The 26,278-nt window shown below is 47.4% G+C and overlaps 1 protein-coding gene across 6 annotated transcripts in view; it reads left to right on the top strand.

Annotated features, from left to right (window-relative positions):
* The first annotated feature begins 7,300 nt into the window (after positions 1-7,300).
* Agfg2 (ArfGAP with FG repeats 2) overlaps positions 7,301-26,278 on the top strand; it is a 34,216-nt gene continuing 15,238 nt past the window's right edge. For all 6 annotated transcript variants that reach the window (XM_021163613.3, XM_021163615.3, XM_021163612.3 and 3 more), the window contains exons 1-3: positions 7,301-7,679; positions 24,556-24,649; positions 25,161-25,276. In XM_021163613.3, coding sequence (XP_021019272.1) covers positions 7,459-7,679; positions 24,556-24,649; positions 25,161-25,276 — 431 coding nt within the window. In that variant the 5' untranslated portion in view covers positions 7,301-7,458. The remainder of the gene's footprint in view (positions 7,680-24,555; positions 24,650-25,160; positions 25,277-26,278) is intronic.

Here is a 26,278-nt window from a genome sequence, read left to right as displayed (position 1 = left end):
CAGCCAGGGCTACACAGAGAAACCCTGTCTTGGAAAAAAAAAAAGAAAAGAAAAGAAAAAGAAAAGTTCTTTATATTTACTGTTTGGTATATATAGTTCATGTTAGTACTCCTCATATGCTGTTTATTATTTTTAAATCAGCCAATAAAATTAATGAGTTGTTGTTGTTGCTTGGATGGTTTTTAAAGAACAGACCAAGCATTGAGTGGCACATCTTTAATCCCAGCATTTGGGAGGCAGAGGCAGGTGAATCTCTTTGCCATATAGTAAGATCTTATCTCTAAAGAAACAGAAAAGAATCAATGTGCTGTGCATGTTCAGTTAGATGCAATTTTCAACCCTGCTCCTCTTTAACTTAAAAAAATTTCAATTTTATGTGTATGGTGTGTGTGTGTGTGTGTGTGTGTGTGTGTAATTAACAGGTGTACAGAACTGTTTGTGGTTGACATGTATGTATGTCACATTTGCCACATCCTGTCATCTGCAAACAGACGTTAGGTCGTTTCTATCTTTTGCCTATTGAGAATAGTATTGATATGAGCAATCACATTCATATATTTATTAGAGTGGCTGTTGTCAGTTCTTCTGGATATATAGTTAAAGAGAGGAACTGAGTTATATCTAATAATTCTTTTTTTAAAAAGATTTGTTTCTTATTATATCTAAGTACACTGTAGCTGTCTTCAGATGCAACAGAAGAGGGCATCAGATCTCATTACGGATGGTTGTGAGCCACCATGTGGTTGCTGGGATTTGAACTCAGGACCTTCAGAAGAGCAGTTGGTGCTCTTAACCACTCTCCAGCCCTAATTCTTTTTTTATATAATTGTTTTAAAAGATGTATTTACTTTATGTATATTAGTATACTGTAGCTGTACAGATGGTTGGGTGCCATCATGTGGTTGGTGAGAATCGAATTTAGGACCTCTGCTCACTCCTTCCAGTCAACCCTGCTCACTCTGACCCAAAGATTTATTTATTATTATAAGTAATTACACTATAGCTGTCTTCAGATGCACCAGAAGAGGGCGTCAGATCTCATTACGGATGGTTGTGAACTACCATGTGGTTGCTGGGATTCGAACTCAGGACCTTCAGAAGAACAGTCAGTGCTCTTACCCGCTGAGCCATCTCACCAGCCCTATAGCTAATAATTCTATATGTGAGAATATACAAGGATCCCTGCTTCTGTAAATCTGCAATGACAATTGTTATCTTCTCCTTTTCTTTCTTTTATTTGTTTTATTCTATTTTATTTTTCAGATGAACTCTCATGTAGCCCAGGCTGGTCTCAAACTCCCTCTGGAGCTGAGGGCAACCTTGAACTTCAGATTCTCCTGCTGAGATTCGGATCCTGCACTGCCATACTTAGTTAACGCTCTCAGTATATTTTGTTTTGTACTACTTTCTATTAGGAATTCATAACATTTTCTTGTGTCTAATGTGTTTTGAGTCCTAGCCACTCTACTTTTATTTTAGACAATGTTTCATTTGTAGTAGATTTCAGCCTTTCTTTTCCACTCCTCCCCCTCCCCCCTTCCTCCTCCCCCTCCCCTTTTCCCCTCCCCCTCTCTCAGACAAAGTTTCCTGTATCTGAACATAACTTTGAGCTACTGACCCTCTCACCTTCACCTCTGGAATTCTGGGATTACCGGCATGCACTGCAGCATCTGTTGTATGTGGTGATGAAAATCACAGGCCACCGTGGGCTTCCTGTGTGCTAGACAAGGACTCAACCCAGCTCCAGCTCCGGCTGTGAGCGGTTCTTCTGAGAGCTTGCTTTTACACGTGGCCAGTGGAGGCCGAGTCACCTTTGGTCTGGAGCTAATTTGGCGTACTGTACCGCAGCCTGTGTCTGTAGGAGTCTCTGCATTCTGGCTGTTAGGAATCTGAGCTATTCCCAGTTATGATTTTTCCATAGCTCATTATCTGGACTTCAGTTTCTGTACAATGCACATGCTGATAAGGTCTCAGCTGATCACTGAAGCAAGAGAAGGCCCAGGAGGTAACTATGAATCTTCCTCTCTTCTCTGTTCTCGTCCTTTCTCCTCTTCCCCTCTTCTCTCTTCCTTGCCTCCTTCCTTTTCCAGTTCTTGCTCCTCCTTCTCTTCTCTCTTGATCTCTCCTCTTTACCCTTTCTCCCCTTCTCCTCTTGTTCTTTTTCATCTTTCTTTTCTTCCTTCCTTCCTTCTTTCTTTCTTTCCTTCCTTACTCTCCTTTTCCTTCTCCTTTTCTTTCTCACCCCCATCTATCTCTCCCTCCCTTTTCCTTCCCCCCAAGTTTCTGTTTCCTCCTTCTCCTCCCCCTACATTGTGCTCTGTGAACATCAAGCGTCTCAGCCTCCCTTTCGTGACCCAGGTGGGGCCCACATAGCATCTGCGGTTCATGGAATGTACTGCAGACTGGAAACTGTCTACAGACAGTAAGTTATGACAATGATAAAGTTGATGTCATTCCTCAATCTTTTCTTTAAAATCTTGTTTTCTGATTAGGTGTAGGCTCAGGCCTCTGGTTGTAGCATCAGGGAAGCTGAGGCACAACCAGCCAGAGTTCAAGGCCAGCTAAGGATGCATAGTAAGCTTCCAGGCAGCCTGAGCTACACAGCAAAATACATTGTCTCAAAAATAAACAATCTGGTCTGGGTGTAGTGGTGCAGGCCTTTAAACCCAGCATTCGGGAAGTGGAGGTAGGCAGATCTCTGTGAGTTCTAGACCAGCCTGGTTCTCATAGCATGTTTCTGGACTACATAGAGAGACTCCATCTCAATAAATAAATAAACAAGTTTAAATTATTTAATTATCTAATTTAATTCTCTAAATGGTAGAGTGAATCTGTGTCCAACATGGCTCAAGGGTAGGGTCCTTACTAGGGCAGTGGTGGAATAAATAAAAGGCAGACACACAGAAAGCTGGGGTTAGGCGCTCTGGGATCTCTGCTGGAGAAACCTCAGCTCTGCTGATGGTGTTTAGTGTGTTTATTATATAGAGTTGAATGGAGAGGCAGGGCTCTGATGCTCAGATAGACAAGGAATAGTACCTATGGTATACAGCTGGGTCAAAGGAGGCAGGATTAGCTAACCTTACATGGGGCAGTCTCTGGAGGAGAGCGGTCTTCAGGTCATAAACCTCAGCGGGGAGAAAATGATGGTGGGCATCTTCTGCACACACCGTCAACACTCAACTTGGTCCCCGAGCCTGGGGCTATGTGGTCCTTGACATGCACACGTAAATAGCACACATTTACTCTGTAGACATCACTCACCCAAGGCTCCCTCTTGCTCCCCACAAATGACAATTCCCCATAGTTGCATAGACGGGCTCTGCCTTCTGTTAATCTTTCATGATATATACTGTAGCCCCTTCCAAGATGACATAGAGCTGAGGCAGGAGGATTACATATAGCTTGGGGTGGAGCTGGGCAGTCCGAGTGGTTGGAATCTTAGTCGAGGAACAAGTTACTCTCTACTCACTCCTAAGAGGTAACATCAACAGGCCTGACCTTGTTGAGGGTCTCACTCAGGTAGTGACTGAGATAGTAGTGGCTATTATATTCATTGCTGGGAGCCCTGATTGTGGTCCAGCCAGGAATGTGTCTCTAACCTAGAACCATGCTTCTAGGTGAATAGAGAAATGGACAGGAGAGATAGCTCAGTCAGTAAGACATTTGTATAGCATGGGGACCTAAATTCAGTCCCCACCTCTCAGCCAGGTATGGTGACACACGTTTGAAATCCCAGCTCTGGGTCACAGAGACAGGGGGATGGATCCCTAGGGCTTGCTGCCAGGTAGCCTAGCTTCATCAATAATCTCTGGGACAGTGAAAGACTCTCTCAAAAAGCAAGGTGCCCAGCAATGGAGGGACAACTCCTGAGGTTGACTTCTATATCCAGATGAACACACACACACACACACACACACACACCTGTGCACACACACGTACATGCACACAACCAAAGAAGAAAGACAGTTGTCCAGGCAAGAGCTGTTATCATATTTCCAATGCACCGGAAGCAGCTGGCCAAATAATGACAATGAAGTGGCCCCTGAAAACTGATCTAGTGGTATCCAGGAGACGACACCTGGGAGGCTGGACCCTCTCTTGCTGATGGGAATATGTGATCCAGTAGCTGACTGAATGAAGTGTCAAGTCTTTTCCATCCAAGACAGAAATTGAATAGAAGCGGTCTGGGAAGCTTTCACCATTACTATTCGTGTGTGTGTGTGTGTGTGTGTGTGTGTGTGTGTGTGTGTGTGTGTGTGTAGGCTTCAGGAGCTATCCACTGGGTTTGTTTGTTTGTTTGTTTTTGTTTTGTGTTTGTTGTTTGTTTTTCTTTTTAATATGTATTTATTTGTTTGTTTATTTATTTATTATATGTAAGTACGCTGTAGTTGTCTTCAGACACTCCAGAAGAGGGCGTCAGATCTCATTATGGATGGTTGTGAGCCACCATGTGGTTGCTGGGATTTGAACTCGAGACCTTTGGAAGAGCAGTCAGTACTCTTTACCGCTGAGCTGTCTCACCAGCCTGTTTTTTTGTTTTTCGAGACAGGGTTTCTCTGTGTAGCCTTGGCTGTCCTGGAACTCACTCTGTAGACCAGACTGGCCTCGAACTCAGAAATCTGCCTGCCTCTGCCTCCCAAGTGCTGGGATTAAAGGTGTGTGCCACCATGCCTGGCTCACTGTTTTTTTTTTTTTTTTTTTTTTTTTTAAGATGTATTTATCTTATTCTATGTGAATGGGTGTTTTGATTGTACATATGTCTGTGTATACCACATGCATGCCTGGGGTCTTAGAAGTTAGAGAAAGGCTTTAGATCCCCTGGGACAGATGTTTGTAAACCACCATGTGGGTACTGGGGATCAAACTCAGGTCTGCTGCAAGAGCAGCTCATACTCTTAACCATTGAGCCATCTCTTCTGCCCCTTGTTTTCTTATTATTAAGCACCTTGGTTTTCTGTTCATTTGCTTTTGGTGGGGGCGGGGGGCTGGAGGAGACAGAGTATCTTTACATAATCCTGTCTTGCTATGTAGACCAGGCTGCCCTGAAATTCACAGGGATCCACCTGCCTCTGCCTCCCAGGTGCCACCATAACAAACTCTTCACTGCCTTGTTGTCTGGGACAAGGTCCCTCATTTGAATCTGGGGTTCCCTGATTAAGCAAGGCTAGGCTGACTAGATGCGCCTGTCTCCTTCCCAGAAATGGGATTACCAGCATGTATCATGTAGCCTTTCACATGGGTCTCTTCACATCAAGTTCAGGTCTTCATGCTTGCATGGTGACCACTTAACTGACTGAGGTACCAACTTAGGCTATGACTACCGTTTCCTCCACCCCCAATTATTGGTGTGTGTGTGTGTGTGTGCGCGCGCGCGCGCTGGTGGGGGGAGGCGGTTGCCACATGCATACCAGTGTCCTGAAGACAGAAGTCATTGATCCCTTGGAGCTGGAGTAATAACGATTGTGAGTCATCCAGCGTGGGAACTGGGAACTAAGCTTGGATCCTCTGAAAGAGCAGCAAATGCTCCTAATTGCTGAGACGTCTCTCCAGCTCCCACTGCAACGACATGCTGAAAAACAAAACAAAACAAAACAAAACCGTTTGCTTTCTACCTCCCACCCCCTATTGCTTGGGTTCTGTAGACTAAACGCCCCAAGGGCAAAGGGCCTTTTGCTTACCAAGAAAGCCACCAAGCCCTCCCCACCAGGCCACAAGAGCAATAGCAGAAGAGGGAGTCCCCGGGCTGCTTGTGTTCTTGCTGATTATGAGGGGAAATAGGGTTGTCACTCCCTGATATGGCCTGGGTGGAGTAGAGACAGGAGGAGGGAGCACCCTCTGGTTGCTCTTGCAGACCACACCCTGTAGCAAAAGACAGACTGGAAGCTATCAGAGTCCAGTGGTCACCCCAATTCCTGCCCATTTATTCACTTGCGGTGGGTAACATTTTAAGGGGTGAAGAAATAACCACTGGCTAAAGAGAAGCTGTGCAAGAAATGGCCAACACAGGGAAATGCTGATTGCTGAACTCTGAAAATGTACAAGAGGCTTTTTTTTTTTTTTTTGGTCGGGGGGTGGGGGAGACAGGATTTCACTGTGTAACCCCCTGGAACTCACTACACAGACCAGGCTGGCCTAAAACTCACAGAGATCCACCTGCTGGGAATTCAAGGTATGCAGTCATGTTTTACATGAAGCAAAATGGTTCCTTTGCATATGTGCATGGAGACTTGGCATCACCACAGCTCAGGGGGAAGTACACTTGCGGCTATGACAACAATTAAGCAACCTCATCTAGCCCATGGGCTCCTGGGTACTAATAGCTCAGAAACCTATCTCTCATCTGCCCACATCCTATTGGCATGTCTGAAACCAAACTCCTGACTTACGGTTGCCAGCATCCCTAAACCTGCTTATCCTCAGCCTTTCCCTTTTCAGGCGCTGACTGAGGATGACTCTGAACGACCGCTACTCCTACCCCCAATTCCCAAATGCTGGAATTACTGGCCTGTGCCACCGCGCTGAGTTGGATGCAGTGCTGGGGGAGCTTAGTGCACTCTACCCGCTGAGATACATCCCTGGCCACAGAGCAGAGTTTTAAAATCAAAAGACTCAGATTCAAATTCTGACTGAGCCACAAACCAGTTCTGTGATCCACTTCAACCTGTTTTCTTGAATATTTTTTTACATGCATTTATTTATTTGTGTGCTTGTGTGTGTGTACTCATGGAAATCAGAAGGCAGCTTATAGGAGTCGGTTTTCTTACAGGAGTGGGAGTGAAGGTTACCGTTCATCCCTTCTGCATCCTACCTCAGGTTTTTAACTTGACTCTAAAGTGGGGGCTCTTTCTATGACTTGGATAAATAAAGTATTTTTTACAAAGCACTCCCCTTCTCTGTCTCTCCCTTTCTCCTCCAGCTCCTCCGAGGGCGATTTCTTTCCGATTTTCTTGTCTCCTGGCTCAGCCTGGAACGAGTCTTTGAAATTTGGCGGGAATTAGTATCAATCTGGAGGATGAGCACTACGCACGCGTCGAACACCTCCTTTCTCTCGCACGCTAATTTTGCAACCTTAACAACCAATCAGAGTCAGCATAGGAGTCCGTGGCGAGAGGGGGCGGGGACAAGGAGGAGGGCACGCATTGTACTTGCAAGGTGGGGGTCTTTGTGAACCAATGGAATAGACAGAAACCCGGGCGGCAGTGGGGCGTGGTTCTGAAGGCTCCAGCAACCGGAGGCCGTCTCGAATCGAACCAATTAAAGCAAGGAGGTGGGGGGAGACTAGCCAATCAGCGTGCCGAACAGGACGAGGAAGGGGGCGGCAGAGTCTCTCGCGGTCGTGGTCGGGGCTGCAGGAGCTGGTGTCAGGGTTGCCGGGCGTGCGAAGGCGGCGGAGGCGGGAAAGGCAGCGAGCGGTTAAAGGGGAGCGACCGCTGACTTGCAGAGGAACCTGGAGGAGAGATGGTGATGGCGGCTAAGAAGGGCCCGGGCCCGGGTGGCGGGGTCGGAGGGAGCAAAGCGGAGGCTGAAGCCGCTTCGGAGGTGTGGTGCCGCCGAGTGCGGGAGCTGGGCGGCTGCAGCCAGGCCGGGAACCGCCACTGTTTCGAGTGCGCCCAGCGCGGGGTCACGTATGTGGACATCACCGTGGGCAGCTTCGTCTGCACCACCTGCTCCGGCCTCCTGTGAGTGGATCCCGGGGGGAAACTGGGTTTGGTTGGGGTGAAGCGAGCCTGCAGGAGCTCGGGGCGATCCAGGAGGTCAGAGGGGTAGCCCCGGCATTGGATGTGGCGGTGGAAGGTCGCCTGCTGCAGAGGTGTGTCGTGGGGGAAAGGGAAAAAGCGCAGGGGGACAGAAGGCGAGAGTGGAGTCGCGCTGCAGAGGGAGGGTGGGGGCTGTAGAAGGACACGAGGAGAGGATTGGAGAAACTCCCTGAGGGAGGCGAAGGCGAATTGCAGGTGGGGAGAGAGAAAGTGTGGAGAATTGAAAGGAACTGGGGTGGGGTGGGGGAGGGACTTAAAGGGCCAGAAATTGACATAGACCTTTAAAGGGAACTTTAGCTGGGGTTGCATTGTATCTCAGTTGGTAGAGTGCTTGCCTAGCACGCTCGGCGCCCTGAGTTTCCATCCACAGCACTGCATAAAACCCGAGTAGTGTGGTACACGCCTGTAATCCCAACACTGAGGGGGAGGTGGATCAGGAGTTCAAGGCCAACCTTGAGACCCTCTCCGCTCCACCAGGAGGGGAGCGGAGGGGGACGGGGAGAGGGTGGAAGGAGAAGGGAAAGAAATAGGGAAGTCGAGCCTAAGACAAAAGTACCCTAGAAGGGAATGGAAAATGCTCCACGCATTAGCCCAGGCTGACAGCCTAGAGTGGCAGGTATGAAGCCAGGGATCAGGTGCAGATCCTAATCTTTCAGGCTCTGGAATGCTAGCTAGAGGGTAGATGACTTACGAAATGTACTGAGGGCAGAGAGCCAAAGGGTTATCCTGGCGGATAGCTTAACTTTCCTGAACAGATGAAGATCAGAATGGGATATTCTTTTCTTTTCCCCATTTCGTCCTCTGCCCCCGTTAAAGTTGCGTTTGGTTTCTTTATTTTGTACTGTAGGGCCATGTAGGTTCCATGGCTTGTGTGGTTATCAGAGAATAACTTGTAGGAATCAGCAATTTCCTTCCACTACGTGGGGCCTGGGGATCAAACTCAGGTCAACAGGCATGGCTGTAAACTCCCATACTTGCTGAGCTAGCTAGCTCACCAGTCCATTTTTTTTTTTTTTTTTTTTATTTGTCTTGAGACGGGATCTCATACAGTCCACGGTGACTTTTAATTCATGATGTAGCTAGGGATGGCTTTGGAACTCAGAATCCTCCTGCCTCTACCTCTGTAATGGCTGGGGTTACAGGCATGCTTTGGGGGTCTTTCCTAAGTGTACTACTGAGACTCATCTGGTAAACTGTAAATTTGGGGAGCAGAGGCTTGGTTGTAAAATCCACAATGCTACCCTCAGCCCAGACCACCCCAGCTTGCTAGTTATTTAGTAAGCTCTTTCTCCTTAGGAATTATTTGACTAACATTGGGTTCGAGATCTTTGGTTTTCTTAGGGACTCCTTTTTGTCTGGTTTTCTAGTATTTTAGTACACTGCTATTTTATTTATTTATTTTTTTTAATAAGGAAAGCTCTCCTGTTCTTATATGCATACCAGCCTGAAAAAAAAACAAAACCAAGGAGTATTGTTCTTTTGCGACAGATGGGAGATCAGAAGCAGAAAGAGGTTTAGTAATTTACCCGGTGCCATATGGAGGATTCTGTTCCCAGCGTTTGTCATTTAGTATGAGCTAGGATTGTGGGGAGACCAGAAATGAAGATCCCGGTGTCCTAGGAGACCGTGTGGAACTATGTTTCTACTACATTGTCACCCTCTTCTTAAAATGTCTATAGTTTTATTGTTGTTGTTGTTGTTGTTTGAGACAGGGTCTCATGTAGTCTAAGCTAGCCTTGACTGTGTACCTAAGAATGGCTTTAAACTTAGCTTCCTTTTGTTTCCACCTCCTGAGCGCTAGGATTACAGGTGTGCACTAGCCTGACTTGTGAGGTGCCAGGGTCCCACCCAGGCCTTTATGAACACTAAGGGTGCACTTGGACTGAGCTGTAGCCCCAGCCCGCCAGTGTTCTCAGCCTCCCTTCTACCACTGTGGCTGGACATGGACCACCATGTATATGTGACCTCCACCCCGGGAGACTGAGGCTGGCCTGGATTATTTGACTAAACCATCCATATATACACCCATGCCCGTATAGAGGACAGTGTATGAGCTTGAGAGGATGGCTCAGTGGATAAAGTACTTGTCGTGAAAACGTGAGGACCCGAGGTCAGATTCACAGAACCCAGGTAAAGGGCAGGAGAACGAGGTGGCTTGCTTGTGATCCTAGCACTTGAGAGGCTCTGGCTCAGAAGGGAGACCTTGCCTCAATAGATAATAAGGTGGATGGCAGTCAAGGGAGGTACCCAAGTCAACTGGCCTTTGCATGCATATAAACTCAGACACATGTGAACACATATACACATGGATATCCTGTATATTATAGCATATAATAAAAAAGAAAGCATAAATCTTGAAATGTTCTGAGAAGGGAAATCTGTATTGTTTTTCTGGTACTTAGGTTTGAACTCAGGGCCTTGCACATGATAGGCAAGTACTCTACTACTGAGCCACAGCCCCTCCCCCAGTCTGGAAAATCAAATGATTGCATCTGGATAGAAGTGAAGAGAAGCCTTAATGATCTCTCAGAGCTAGGCCCTGGGGCTGTCAGGAAAACTGTTCATCTGTTCTAATGGTTAGTGGTGATGGCATGAAAGATAATGAACTCAGGGAGGGCTTGGGCTGGAGAGATGGCTCAGCAGTTAAAAGTACGTCTTGCTTTTGCTGAAGACCCAGGTTCCGTTCCCAGCACTCACAGCAGCTCACCAACCGTCTGTAACCGTCTGTGCAAAGGGAATCAACATCCTCTTCTGGCATGCATGTGGTGCACAGACAGACATACGGACGAAACACTCATAGATGTAATCTAAAAATAGATAAATACAAACAAAACACTAACAGTAAAACCAGATCCCAGTGGGTATTAATAAAAACCCAACAAACGGGGCTGGAGAGATGGCTCAGCGGTTAAGAGCACTGACTGCTCTTCCGAAGGTCCTGAGTTCAAATCCCAGCAACCACATATGGCTCATAGCCATCCATAATGAGATCTGATGCCCTCCTTTGGTGTGTCTGAAGACAGCTGCAATGTATTTACATATAATAATAAATAAAATAATGAATAAAATCTTTTAAAAAAAAACCAAACCAACCAAACAAAATGCAACCTTTTTAAAGGTCTGACCTTCAGCTACTGAGTGAGTTTGGGGTCAGGCTATGATATAGGACACCTTGTTCTTAAAAACAGAGATAGGGTGAGGGATATGAGTCAGTTGGTAAAAGTACCTGCTGCCGAGCCTGCTGCCCTGAGTTCAGTTCCCACCAGGTAGAAGGGGAGAAGAATTGATTCCCCAAGTTGTTCTCTGCCCTGTGCGCACAGGCTGCGGCACAGGTGTATACACAGAGACAATAAATACATGTAATTAAAAAATATATTGGGGGGCTGGAGAGATGGCTCAGCGGTTAAGAGCACTGACCGCTCTTCCGAAGGCCCCAAGTTCAATTCCCAGCAACCACATGGTGGCTCACAACCATCCGTAACAAGAACTGGCGCCCTCTTCTGGTGTGTCTCAAGTACAGCTACAGTGTACTTACATATAATAAATAAATAAATCTTTAAAAATAAAAAAAATATTGGTGGGGGTCAAGGTCTCGCCATACAGCTTGGGCCGTCCTAGAACTGGCCATGTAGACCAGGATGACATCAGACTTAGAGACCTGGTTACCTCTGCCCCCCAAGTGTTGGAATAGAAGACATGCTCTACAACGCTGAGCTTTAAAATATATATATTTTGTTAGGGTTTTGATAAGATAAAGCTCTGCATAAGCAGGAAATGCCGACATTGTTACCATTTACTAGATTTGGTTTCAAGTATCCCCTGATAACCTTCGTCTTCTATAATGAATATCCCACAACCAGAACAGAAGGGAGGACAAGGGATCTAGGCCATATTAAAAACCTGATTTCTTGTGCTGGAGAAGTTAACTGCTTCGTATCAGTGCGCAATTTGTAGAATCTTAGACCTCTCCCTCGAGGTCACTCCCAGCTGCTGGTCTCATGAATGAAAAGCCACACACCGGCCAGAGCTGGGGATTTGGCCCGTGGTTATGGGTGCTTGCTTGATTCCCTGGACCCACCTGGTAGGAAGACTCTGATCTTCATGGGAGCACTAGGGCTCATATGTAAGGCACGCGCATGTGCACACACACTCACAAACGACTGGCTGGAGACTGGAGGGTGACTCAGTATTTGGTAGTTTTTTCAGAGGATCAGGGCTCAGTTCTCAGCACTCACACATTGTAGCTCCCAACTACCTGTAACTACAGTTCCAGGAGATCCGATGGCTTCCGAGGACACCAGGCATACACGTGGCACACAGGCACATATACACTCAAGCATATAAAAATAATTTTTTTAAGCCGTAAAACAAAAATTAATGTAATTTTTAAAAAGATTTATTTATTCTAAGTACACCGTAGCTGTCTTCAGACACTCCAAAAGAGGGCGTGTCTCCAGATCTCATTACGGATGGTTGTGAGCCACCATGTGGTTGCTGGGATTTGAACTCAGGACCTTTGGAAGAGCCATCAGTGCTCTTAAGTGCTGAGCCATCTCTCCAGCCCCATGATGTTTTTTTTTTTTTTGTTTTTGTTTTTTAAATCATTGAGTCCTGTGACTTAGGCAAACACTGGATAGAGATTCTTATGGCCTAATGGAGATGTGGTAGGAGAGATTTGTTCTAATCCTTCAAGAGACTCCAAGAGGGCTAGCTTTGCTGGGGCTGCCAGTGCCTCAGACTGGACGGGCGGCTGAGGATCGTCTGTTCCTATGGGGTTAAAGTAAGAGAACTCAACCAGCAGTGAGATGTCTAGAGGGACTCGCTGCCAAGGCTGACAGCCCGAGTTCAATACCCATGACCCACTTGGTAGAAGGAAACAACTGATTCCAAAAGGATGTCCTCTGACCCCCACACTCCTGCCGTGGCTTGAACAGGCACTCACACCGAGTCATAAATAAATTATTAGATCGAATTTCCTTGAAGGTCCGTAAAGCTGATTGCCCATCCATTAGGATTTTGTGATGATGGTTAGGGAGAGACAGCAGTAAACCCGCACCCTGCATCTGTCTTTACTTGGGTAGTTGACAGATTACAGCTGAATAACTGAAGCCCCAGCAATGGAGATACAGCAGTAACGGCTCACTAGCTTCCCGCAGTGGAGCCTATCTGTGCATAAGTAGCCGTGTCTCATCAAGTACAGCAGAGCCGGGTGTGTTTTGCACGGCAGTGTGAGCGTGTATTAAGGTATGATGTACAGAAGAGACCTGGAGAGACTGCTCAGCGGCTGAACCCACTTGCCTCGTCTTAGTCTGTTTTCTGTTGCTATGGTAAGACACCATGTGTGTTTTACCACACGGTACTTGCAGAGGAAAGGGTATATTTGATTTACATGTCCTAATCACAGCCCCTCATTAAGGGAAGTCTGGGCCGGAATGGAAACAGAAGTCATGGAAACAGAGGGCTGTTTTCTGGCTTGTTCTCCATGGGTTGTTCAGTTTCCTTCCATATGCAATCCAGGACCACCTGCCCTGGGATGTTCCACCCACAGTGGGCTGGGCCTTCCCATGTCAATCATGACTCCAGAAATGCTCCCACAGAGGATTAACTACAGGCCAGTCTGATGGAGGCAGGCAGTTCTTCTTGATATTACCTCATCCTAGAAGACTCTAGCTATGTCAAGTACACCCACAAAGCAGGAGGACCTGAATTCAAATTCCCAGGGTCTACGGGGCGTGGTGGCACGTACATGCCTTCTGCCCCAGCACTGAGGAGGCTGAGGTAGCTGGATCTCTACAAAGTCCAGGCCAGCCTGGCTTACATAGGGAGTATCAGGCCAGGCAGGGCTAGGGGTGGCTCCAGGTGTATCTGTATCCCCAGTGCTATGGGGGGAAAGAGGGGAGGGGAAAGGCAGGAGGAGTGCAGGGGGAAGGGAGAGGTGGCTGGCTCCATTGAGAGACCCTGTCTCAGGGGAAGAAGATGGAGAATGACAGTGCAGCACACCCAGCGCCCTCCTCTGGCCTCTGCTAATACCGTCATGGGTGTATGTCCACATATACTGCACACAGTACAAATTAAATTTTAAAACGTAGTCTTTGCCGGGCGGTGGTGGCGCATGCCTTTAATCCCAGCACTGGGGAGGCAGAGGCAGGTGGATTTCTGAGTTCCAGGACAGCCAGGGCTATACAGAGAAACCCTGTCTCCAAAAATAAAAACAAAATGTAGTCTTTTAAAATGAAGAGCTTTATTTATTTTTATTATTATTATTTTTTGGTTGCCTTTTTTCCTGGCTGTCCAGGAACTCACTCAGTAGACCAGGCTGGCCTCAAACTCAGAGATCCCCCTGCCTCTGCTTCCTGAGTGCTAGGATTAAAGATGCGCACTCTCTCCACCCAGCTAAGAAGAGCATCTATTAATTTTTACTTTATTATGTGTATAGGTGTTTTTCCTCCATGTATGTTTGCATACTGTGTACATTCAGGGCCCCCAGAAACCAGAGAAGGGCCTCAGGTCCAGTGGAACTGGAGCTACAGAAGGCTGTGAGCCTCCACGTAAGTGCTGGGAATCAAACCTGTATCCTGTGGAAGAACAGCTAGTGCTCTTAACTGCTGAACCATCTGCTCTTTTTTTTTTTTTCCCTTTGAGAGAGAGTTTCATGTAGCCCAGGCTAGCCTCAAACTAGCTGTGTAGCCAAAGGTGGCTTGAATTTCTAGTTACCTCTCAGGTGCTGAGCTTACAGACATGCACTACACTACTGCTGCCAGTTTACAGGGATTGAATTTAAGGCTTCTTGCATGCCAGGAGGTAACTCACCAACCCCAGTCCTCTGAGGAGCAGGTTGAAGGGGAGTTTCCAATACCACCTTTAACACCCTAGTCTGAGAAAGGAGACAGCAGGATATACTTTATCTTAAAGGCCATTTTCCTGTTAACTGTGTAATAAACATGGCTGCCTTTTAGAGAGAGGGAGTTTTCTGGGGGCAGTGTGCAGAACTGCCAGGGATCGCAGTTGGCCTGGCTGGCTGACATGATAGAGCCTTCTGTTCCAGCGGAAGCCGAATTTCCTAAGGTCTGGAGAGGGAAAATATCACATTTTATTTATTTATTTTTATACATATTTAGTGTGTGTATGTGGGTATATGTGTGTGTGTGTGTGTGTGTGTGTGTGTGTGCATGTCGCTCATGTGGAGATCAAAGGACAGTTTGATGGAAATCATTCTCTCCCTGCACCACGTGGGTCTCTGAGTTCATACTTACTGGAAGGTAAAGCTTTCATCTCATTGGCCAGAATTCTACATTTCCCATTAACACACAGGCATCCTAAACCCTTCCCTACATGTCTGAGCTTTTATGTCTCCTCTCCCTTTTCTTTTCAGGACAGGGTTTCTCTGTGTAGCCCTGGAATTTGCTCTGTTGTCTAGGCTGCCCTTGAACTTACAGAGCTCCACCTGCCTCTGTCTCCTGCTGGGATTCACACTTTTTTTTTTTCCTAAAAAGATCTATTTATTTATTTATTTAATGTGTGAGTACACTGTTGCTCTTTTCAGACTCACCAGAAGAGAGTACTGGCTCCATTTATAGATGGTTGTGAGCCACCATGTGGTTGTGGGAATCGAACCCAGGACCTCTGGAAGAGCAGCCTGTGCTCTTAATGGCTGAGTGGTCTCTCCAGCTCCTCACACTTTCTCATTTCATGAGGTCTTTTCTCAGCTGTAGCAGTAACCCGGCATGTCCATGTGACAGAGTGAGATCGGCAGCTGCTTTGGGCCATTTCTAAATTTGCATGTATTTAAGCCAGGGGTGGTGGCGCATGCCTTTAATCCCAACACTTGGGAGGCAGAGGCAGGCGGATTTCTGAGTTCGAGGCCAGCCTGGTCTACAGCGTGAGTTCCAGGACAGCCAGGGCTACTCAGAGAAACCCTGTCTCAAAAACAAAACAAAACAAACAAACAAACAAAAAATTTGCATGTATTTGTATGTGGGCTGCCACAAATGCAGTTGACAAATTTGATCTAGTTTTGAACATTTTGTTTTCCTCGGATACCTAACTTCCTTCTTTCTTTCTCTGGCAGTATTAGGGATTGAGACCCGAGCCTCATACAATGTGAGGCAAGCCCTCTCTCTACCAGTGAGCTACAGCCCCAGCCCGCTAATACCTAATTTCTTTAACCAGGACTTAAGTGCACATAGAACTTTCAATGTCTGCATTTATTTATTTGTGTGAGCGCAGGTGTGTACGGAGGTCAGAGGACAGCTTGTAGGTGCTGGATCCAGAGGATCTAACTCAGGCTGTCAGGCTTGGCAGCCAGCACCTTTACCTTCACCTGCCAAGCCATCTTCACAAGCCCTTGTTTTGTTTTTGAGACAGGGTCTTATGTAGCCCAGGCTAACCTCAGCCCCCTCTATATAACCAAGGCTGGCTTTCTACCTCACAAATGCTGGGTTTACTGGCCTGGCAGTGGTTTCATGTAGCCCAGGCTGGCCTCCAACTCCCTATGTATGTATGCATATAATTCTAACTCTCCTACAGGATGATATCCCTACCTTCTGATGCTTAAAGTGACATAAAAATTGTTACTAAAAAGCACCTATCGAGCTGGTATGGTGGCATGCATGTGTAAACCAGAATTCTGGAGGCTTAGGCAAGGGGTAGAGTTCAAGGGCAGCCTCTAAATATCTGTGCTTTTTCTTCCCTTCCCTTCCCTTCCCTTCCCTTCCCTTCCCTTCCCTTCCCTTCCCTTCCCTTCCCTTCCCTTCCCTTCCCTTCTCTTCCCTTCCCTTCCCTTCCCTTCCCTTCCCTTCCCTTCCCTTCCCTTCCTCCCTCTTTCTCTCTTCCTTCCTTCCTTTCTTTCTTTCTCTCTCTCTCTATTTAATGTATGTGGTTACACTGTTGCTGTCTTCAGACACATCAGAAGAGGGCATGGTTGTGAGCCACCATGTGGTTGCTGGGAACTGAACTCGGGACCTCTGGAAGAGCAGTCAGTTGAGTGCTCTTAAGCCCTGAGCCATCTCTCCAGTCCCTCTATTGCCTTTCTTAATGGTTTGTGTTTGTGTGTATGTGTGTGCACACAAACATGTGGGGCCGAAGGGATAACCTGGTGTGCCAGGTACCACCCACCTTGGTTTGGGGGGACAGGGTCTCTCAACTAGCTGGGAACCTCCTGAGGAAGCTAGTCTGCCTGTGGAGCATGTAACCGGGAGTCCTCTGTCTCAGTCTCCCTGGGGTTGAGACTACAGAGGCCACCACTTCCAGCTCTCCTCATGTGGCTTCGAGGATTGAACTCTGGTCCTTGTGTTTGCTGAGCCTTTCCCCTGACTCCTTAGATGATCCTTCTTATTCACGCTTTCTTCAAAACCCCCGTGGGTCAACCACTGTGTGGAAGGAGAAATGCTACGTATCTTTTTTTGTTCACCAAAGCGGGCCATGCTTCTGTGCCCTGGCTGTCAGGTCCCCGTTTACTGCTTCAGATCTCAGGGATGGCCACCTTTGACTCCTGCCTAGCTTTACTCTGACCATGGCAGTCAGACTTCACTCGGGCAGTCCTCCAAGCAGGTGTCTACAGAGATGTGTTCCTTTGAAACCAGCCCCCGAATTACACGTGCCTCAGTTTCCCTACCCGGCCTGCCAGAAGTGGTTCTTGATGAAGCTCCCTCTCTTGGCGGACTGAAGGAAGGTGTAACCGGCTGTCTGTCCGTCCGCTGATTCAGTACTTTTCCATCTGTTTGAAGTGGAAACTGCACTTGTACCTTGCCCTGTTTATTTCTCTGTGTTCCCTCCTCTCCTCCCTCGTCTCTCATGGGCACCTTTACTGGGCAGAGGTAAATGGCACAGTTTCATTGACTTACTGATTTAGCCTTATGTGCATGGGTGTGGGTGGGGGTGCATCTGTGTGCTGATGTTGTTCCTCAGGCATTCTCCAGCTGGTGGCTGTTTTGTTTTGTTTTGCGACACTGTCTCTCTGCATAGCCCTGGCTGTTCTGGAACTTGCTCTGGTAGACTAGGCTGGCCTCCAACTCAAGAGATCTGCCTACCTCCTGAGCACTGGGATGCAAGGCGCGTGTGCCATCATGCTTGGTGGCCTGGCTTTTGTTCTGGACATCAAACTCAGGTCCTCGTGCTAATTGAGATAATCAATCACTTTACCCCCGATTTACTTATTTGTTTATATTAGAGGTCCATGAACAAGTGGAGAGATGGCTTAGTGATTAAGAGCACTGACTGCTCTTCCAGAGGTCCCAAGTTCAATTCCCAGCAACCAGTTGGTGGCTCACAACCATCTGTAATGGGATCGGATGCCTTCTTCTGGTGTGTCTGAAGACAGCTACAGTATATTCACATACGTAAAATAAAAAATGAAATAAATAAATAAATACGGAATGCAGAAGAAGGTAAAAGGAAGCCAGGCATGGTGGCCTAGGTCTGAAATCCTCACAGGAATGACTTGCAAGCTGAATGCTAGCCTGGGCTACCTAGCTCCAATTCAAGAAAGCAAATGAAAGGCTAGTAAGCTGGCTCATGGAATCCTACCACCAAGCCTGAGAACCTGAGTTTAATCCCTAGTCTCTCTAAGGAGGAAGGAGACTCCCTAACGTTGTCCTCTGGACCTCCACAAGCACTCTGGGACACATGTGTCCCTCCCCACACACCAGGAATACACAGATAATAAGGGAGCCTGTGAGGTGGGCCAGTGCACAAAGGTGCTTGTTATCAAATAAATAAATAAATAATAGATGGATGGATGGATAGATAGATAGATAGTTTTAAAAACAGAACAAAGAAAAAGGAGCTGGGGATGGTGGCACACCCCTGTGATCCTGGCACTTAGGAGGTGGGAAAAAGAAACAGGTGACAAACAGAAACAAGGAGGGGAAATGTGTAAAAGGCTTGAGGGAGAGGAGCCAGCAGGGCTGTCAGATGCGTGCCCAGCTCCGCACAATGGGAGGGTTGTTTATCTTCACAGTTGAGCAAGGAGTGAAGTGGATTGAAGAAGAATTTATGTCAATTTTTGAAATTAGTGAAATTGGTCGTCGAGCAGGGTGACTCAGGGACCTTCCTCGGGCCTGTTGAGACCCCTAGCAGGAACTTCTTGTTATTAGTCAAAAAAGTGAACTCAGTGGCTGATGGAGCCTGCTCCCGAGCCTGACCCCCTGAGTTTAAGTCTCAGGACACTTGTGGGGAGAGAGAAGGGACTCCTACCTGTTGCCCTCTGACCTCCACACGTGTGCTAGGGCACACGCTACCTAGACTGATGAAAAAGGCTTATTAGTTTGTTTGTTAGAAAAGAACTAAACGGGTTTGGCTATCCTTTGATTACAAGGAGCAGAGTGGAGCTTCTAGCAGGAAAGAGACCCAAATCCAGGTTGTATGAATCCGGACACAGGCGTTCAGAGGAAAGGACTTCCCGAGTTTGAAATTGGCACTGATGTGAGGAGTTAGCTGCTGGGTGGAACTGGTTTTTTTCCACTGTTGACCTGACAGAACCTTCTTATCTCAGCCTCTCAGCGGGTTTGATGCTTCCATGGATCGAGATAGAAGCAAAAATATAGGCCAGCTTGACAGTGGCAAGGTGTGGTAGGGTGGAGATACTTGCATGTTTAATAAAATCAAAGGGGAGGGGAGAGGGACAGCAAGAGGCCTGGGAGACCGGTTGTCTGTACACGCAAGAAGTTGCCTTTGCAGAGGACTCCAGAGTCTTTTGGATGCTCTTAGGAGCCTGGTTTTAAAAAGAGCCGGAGAGGGAGAGGCGGGGCTGGGGATGAAGGTGGGTTGGTAGGATGCTTGCTGGCATGCAGGAAGCCCAGAGGTTGGTCATGAGGTCATAAATTGGGTATGGGCTACCAAGGGTGCACCAGTACAATCCCAGCATTGGGGAGGTGGAGGCAGAAGAGTCCAGCACCGTCCTCTGCAATAGAGCAAGCTCAAGGTCTAGCCTAGGCTACATACTTCAGAAAGAAGTAGGAAGGGAAAGGAGTGAATGTAGGTAATAGCACTGACTTAAAGCACAAGCCACAGTAGTCAGTTTGCTTTCTATTGCTTCCTCCTGGGGATTCAGAGATGCTCAGTGGGTAAGAGCTCTGAGCTCGGATCCCCAACACCCATGTGAGAAGCTAAGCATGTACATGTAACAGAGTAGCAGTGTGGGAGATGGAGGCAGGGGGATTGCTGGGATTTTCTGGCTGCCAGCCTCGCTCCAAGTTCAGCCTTGGGACTAAGGCATCAAGTGATAGACCCGGACTCTAATGTCTTTCCCCAACCTCCCCACAGGCTTGCATGTATTCTCTCTCTCTCTCTCTCTCTCTCTCTCTCTCTCTCTCTCTCTCTCACAGGCTTGCATGTATTCTCTCTCTCTCTCTCTCTCTCTCTCTCTCTCTCACACACACACACACACACACAAATAAACTAATTTAAGTTAATTTAAAATGATTGCCCTATTCAGGCTGGGCAAGTAAATTTAATTCTGAGTTTGTCTGGCATGGGTGTGCCATCATCACACAAGAGTAGTAACTCCTCCTCATTTGGGGGTGTTGTGGGGGAGGGCCTGAGTTTTGTTGGGGACACTGGATGCTAGCCAAAGGGTTAGGTCTGTTTCATTCCAGGCCAGTGAGTCACATCTGGCCCATCACATGACCCTGAAACTCACATGACCCCGGACTGGACCCAACTCAATGCAAAATACCTAAGCCACTGCTGGCAGGAAAGGGTTTCTACATCTGTGTTCCTAGCCAGCAGTTAGCCTCCGTATGATTCAGAGAGACATCGTCTGACTCATAGGCCCTCTTCCCTGGGCTGCAGCCTCCTTCTGGAGTGTTCTCCCTGCCCCCCAGACTGACTGTGGTTATTCATAATCGAGTCCCCAGACACCAAGGTCAGACCGGTGCTCTCTGTGCTGTACTGCAAAGACATCCTGTTCCCTTCAGATATATTCAGGCCCTGTGTTTTCCAATCACTTCCCGGCCTTCCTTCATCTTTCCCTCCCAAAACACCCCTCCTGTCCACACTCGGGCAGACGGTGAGTCTGCTGTTCTATGCAGTCCACTCTTGATTGATTCCTGCCTAAGTTTCCCCTCCCTCTCCTTCCCCTCCCTGTCCCCCTCACAAGGAAGCGCCTCTGTGTTTACAATTGCTAACAGTTCCTGGTTGTCCTTTTCAGGAAATGTCAGCGACCTTCTTATGATGGGTTTAGAATCTGCTTTTCTAATGTAAACATAATAAATTTCACTGTTCCCATGACCCGTTCTCTTCCTTCCTCACTGCTAACATCCTGAATCATTCTCCCTAATCCATCAAGTGTCCGACTGGATAGCATCTATTGCAGTGAGTACACTTATATAGGCTTCCTGAGTTCCCACCCTTTGTGTGTGTGTGTGTGTCTGTGTGTGTATGCGCGCACATGTTCGTGGGGAGACCAGAGGTCAACTTCGAGAGTCATTCCTCAGCTACTAGAGTGGCTGGGCTATAGCTCATCTGGTAGAGTGCTCATGCCCTATACGTGATGCCCCTGGCTTTAACCCCTAGCACTGTATAGCAAGGCACATGGTGGTCTCCAACACTTGGGAAGTGGAGAGACAGTGGGGTTGGGGGATCAAAGCCATCCTCAACCACAAAGCAAGTTCGAGGCCAACCTTGGACCCTGTCTCAAAAATCCGAGAAGGGGGCTGGAGAGATGGCTCAGTGGTTAAGAGCACCGACTGCTCTTCTGAAGGTCCTGAGTTCAAATCCCAGCAACCACATGGTGGCTCACAACCATCCGTAATGAGATCTGATGCCCTCTTCTGGTGCATCTGAAGATAGCTACAGTGTACTTAGATATAATAATAAATAAATCTTTAAAAAAAAAAAAAATCTGAGAAGGTAGCAGGCTGCCTCAGACTAAAAACCAAACTAAATCAAGTCATTAGTGAGCAAGTGCTCAGAGAAAGACTGCCTGGGAAACCTGATCCCAGCAGACTCCAGGAGAGATCCTATTTAAGAGCTATTGTTTGCTACAGGACCCAAGTTCTGCTGTCTGCTTCCCTCTCATCTTTCCTTAGACGTCACCCTCTTGGATACTGCTTGTCATTTTATAAGGGCATCTGGAGAGTCCTTACTCAAAAGTCTAGTGGCAGAGTGGCTGGAAAATGACCTCGTCTGTAGCCTCCTGTGTCCCAGCCTTCTCTAAAATCCGTTAAATGAGCAGTTTATCACCCAGAAGCAGCCAGCCTTCACTGCTCACTCCGTGGCTTGGCATCTGCCCTGTCTCCACGCGCTGCCATCACTTATGCTGGCATGGTCACGGCCATTCTTCCAAACTTGGCACGGATACCTTCGTGCTGTGCATGCTACCTGTGAATGTGACTATATATTCCTACTTAAATCTTTATTTTATTATTTTACATGTATGCTACGTACGTATGTACATACATACATGCCTGTATGTTTGTGTGGACCATGTGGGAGTAGTGCTGTCTGAGACCAGAAGAGGGCGTCAGATCCCCTGGAAATGCAGATGGTTGTGAGCCACCATGTAGTTGCTGTGAATTCAACCCAGGTTGAGCTCTAAACCACTGAGCCTTCTCTCCAGCCCCATATCTTCATTCATTTATTTTTTGAGACAGGGTCTCATATTCCTGGCTGGCCTTGAACTTGCTATATAGCCAAGGATGGTCTCCTCCACCTCCCCAGACCTTTGATCACAGGTATCTACCACCACATGTGGTTTATACAGTGCTGGAGATGAACCCAGGGCTTCATGTAAACATTCTACCAACTAAGCTATGGTCTGAGGCCCTACCTGGTATTTCAAAGCCAAAGGTGCCTCGCTATCAGAGACTTTCTTGCGTGCCTCTGTGATCTTTTACTTCCTGGTCTAATTTCTTTGTTTTGGCTTGGCTGCCTTTGTTTGAAGATGAGGGCAATGCTCTAGACTGGAGTAAGATTTAAACTATAAAGCAAGGAAGACCTGGGGGCTGGTGAGATGGTTCAGTGGGTGAGGGCACTTAGACCTACGGTGGGAGGAGAGACTGGAGTCCTGCAGGTTGTCCTCTGACTTCCACTCGTGCGTGGGCCAGGAAGTGTGCACACGATGAATAATTAAATAGATACATTTAACTTCAGAAGGGAAAAGGGGGCTGGAGAGATGGCACAGCGGTTAAGAGCACTGACTGCTCTTCCAGAGGTCCTGAGTTCAATTCCTAGCAATTACACGGTGACTCACAATGATCTGTAATGGGATCCAGTGCCCTCTTCTGGTGTGTCTGAAGACGGCCACAGTGTACTCACATATAATAAATAAAGCTTAAAAAAAAAAAAAGAAAGGGGAAGCCATGAAGCGCTCACCTAGCTGAGCCTCTGGTTTCCTCATTAGAACCTCAGAAGGGCAACTGGATAGGTAAGAAATCTTGCTGTTCTAATGAAATCCTCACAGGGTGTCTGTGGACAGACCTGGCTCTCCAGGGAGCTAATGGAACAGGCATGAGAACATGGCTGTGGCCCGTCTTTCCATCTCATGGCTGAACTTTTAAATTTCTTCCTGCTTTGTTAAAAGCTCTCGGAAGAGGGACGCCTGGGATGTTTCTTTTTCAGATATGGCTTCCTGAAGGGGGTGGGCTGTCCATTCTTCCCCACAGCTCCATTCTTCTGCTAAGGGAGCGAGGCAGCTGGCTTTCGCATACCCACCCTTCTCGACACAGCCTTCTCTCGGTACCGTCAGCAGCATTCGTCAAGGGTCCCTTTTCTGCCAGACTTCATGCTTGGCAAAGCCCACGAGATCTCTGGACGTGTCGCCATAGATCTAGAGTAACAGCCAGAAATGGGATGTGGCTGAGCACCAGACAGGATCGGAGCCAGCCATTCTGCCTCCTTCTCCAAAGTCACTGACAGGATCACAATGTGTTTGTCTCTCTTCTTGTCTCTCCTTTGAAGTTTCCAGAATATTCTCATTTATATTTTTTCCTGATATTGGGAATTAGCTTCTAGTTGGGATATTTAAAATTTATTAAATTTATTTATTTAGTATATGGGGGGGTGCCACAATACACATGGAGGTCAAACAAGAATTTGTGGGCATTATTTCTCTCCTTCTATTGTGTGAGTCCTTAGATCAGCAAGCTCCTATACCCACTGAACCATCTTGCTGGTCCTTGGCAAGACTTCCTTCCTCCCCCCCTTCTTTCCTTCCTTCCTTTCTTTCTTTCTTTCTTTCTTTCTTTCTTTCTTTCTTTTTTTTTTTTTTTTGGTTGATCCAGTTCCTTAGGGATGTTTGTTGTTCTTGTTTTGTTTGTTTGTTTTGGCAGGACTTTCATTTTGATAAGTTTTTGTGTCTCTGTTTTCCAATATTGAGGATAGAAACAAGGGCTTTGTGTATACTAAGTCAACCAATTTTTAACTGACAAACTATACTCCTAGCCCCTCCCTGGGGGATTCTAGGCAGGGGCTCTGCCACTGAGCCACGCCCCCAGCCCCTCACTGAGGGATTCTAGGCAGGGGCTCTACCACTGAGCCACGCCCCCAACCCCTCCCTGGGGGATTCTAGGCAGGGACTCTACCACTGAGCCACGCCCCCAACCCCTCCCTGGGGGATTCTAGGCAGGGACTCTACCACTGAGCCACGCCCCCAACCCCTCCCTGGGGGATTCTAGGCAGGGACTCTACCACTGAGCCACGCCCCCAGCCCCTCCCTGGGGGATTCTAGGCATGTGCTCTACCACTGAGCCATGCCCTCAGCCCTGGATGGGGTCCTGACTGAGACCATCTTCTGTGCTGTTACTTCATTTCTTCATCCTCACTCCTGTGCACTCACCCGCCACGGCCCACCTCTCTACAGGAGAGGCCTGAACCCCCCTCATCGAGTCAAGTCAATCTCCATGACAACTTTCACTGAGCCAGAAGTCCTGTTCCTCCAATCTCGTGGAAATGAGGTGAGCAGACGCTGAGGGAAGGGATGGAGGCTGCAGCTATCATGCCACTTGGTAGCAAAGCTTTGCCTCACATTTCTCTATTTAGTGTGTCTGTCTGTCTGTCTGTCTGTGGTAATGGAGGACAACTTTTATGAGTTGGTTCTCTGCTTTCACTATCTGGGTCCTAGGGATTCAGTTCAGGCCATCGGCTTTTTTTTTTTTTTTTTGCCAGCCCCCCGAAGTTTCTTTGGGGATGAACTTTTTCTTCCATATTTTTAGTATCTGCCACCATTGTTTGCCTTATGTGTATTGCATGTTTGCATAAGGCCTGACCTATTCGATCATAAACTGTGGGGCAGGGATTATGTCTGTTTTGTAGATGAATGTGGATCCCCAACACACACACTGTATCCAAGTTCAGTAGATCTTTTATCTTTGAGTATATTGGCCTGACATCATTAATCAGAGCTTCACTAACAGTGCCATTTACACTCCAGGCCTTCTACCGCTTCTACCGCCTCTGTCCCTTCAGGTCTGTCGAAAAATCTGGCTCGGTCTTTTTGATGCTCGGACATCGTTGATACCAGATTCCAGGGATCCTCAGAAGGTGAAGGAGTTTCTCCAAGAAAAATATGAGAAAAAAAGATGGTAAGAAGGAAGAAAGAGACATATCCAAGGCAGTTTGCCCACAATCCCATTTCCAAAGTCTTACTGGTGTTTCTCTGTGACCAGGTTTGGAATGGGTCTTTTCCTCACCCCAACTCCCAGATTCAGTTAGACCTAAATTCTGACTTCAAAGTAACAAATTGAAACTGGGCATATTGGTTCATGCCTATAATCCCAACACTCTGGGAGAATACAGCAGGCAGGAGAATTAGAAATTCAAGGTCATAGTGATAGTGGTGCCCACCTTTAGTCCCAGCACTCCATAGATAGAGGCGGGTGAATCTCTGTGAGTTCGAGGTTAGCCTGATCTACAAAACTTACCTGGATTTGAACTCAGGACCTTCAGAAGAGCAGTCAGTGCTCTTAACCACTGAACCATCTCTCCAGCCCTTGATAGATCTTCTCGTCAGCACACCTAACTTTATATGGGATCTGAACTCAAGGCCCCGTGGTTATACAACAAGGACCTTACCCACTGGGCCATCTCTGAGACCACCTCGTTGGGGTATCCTAGCATTAAGATGCTTGCAGAACGTTTGGGGAGTGGGAAGGGAGTCTTCTCCAGCAGAACTGAGGGCAGGGCAGGCTGAGCTCCATGTTGGATAAGATACACACATGCTCTCTATGGAAATGAGGAGAAATCTGAGGAAGCATGGTGGTGCAGCCTGGTGATCCAGCTACCCCAGAGACTGGGAGACAAGGAGGGAATGGGCAGGGCCTCTTTGGGCTATGGAAATGTATTCATGGCCAGCCTTGGCAAGCCAGTGAGACCCTGTCTCAAAATAGAAAGTACAGAAAGAGCTTCAGTGTGATCTGTGGGAGGCCCTGGGGGCGATCTCTAACACACACACACACACACACACACACACACACATACACACACACACACACACATACACACACACACACACACATACACACACACACACATACACACACACACATACACATACATACACACACACATACACACACACACACATA

This window comes from Mus caroli, unplaced genomic scaffold, assembly GCF_978045245.1.
Source record: "Mus caroli unplaced genomic scaffold, Mus_caroli_1 scaffold_4, whole genome shotgun sequence".
In the NCBI taxonomy this organism is placed as follows: domain Eukaryota; kingdom Metazoa; phylum Chordata; class Mammalia; order Rodentia; family Muridae; genus Mus; species Mus caroli.
The sequence above is the reverse complement of the archived record's forward strand: the minus strand, read 5'-3'. Positions and strand labels throughout refer to the sequence as shown.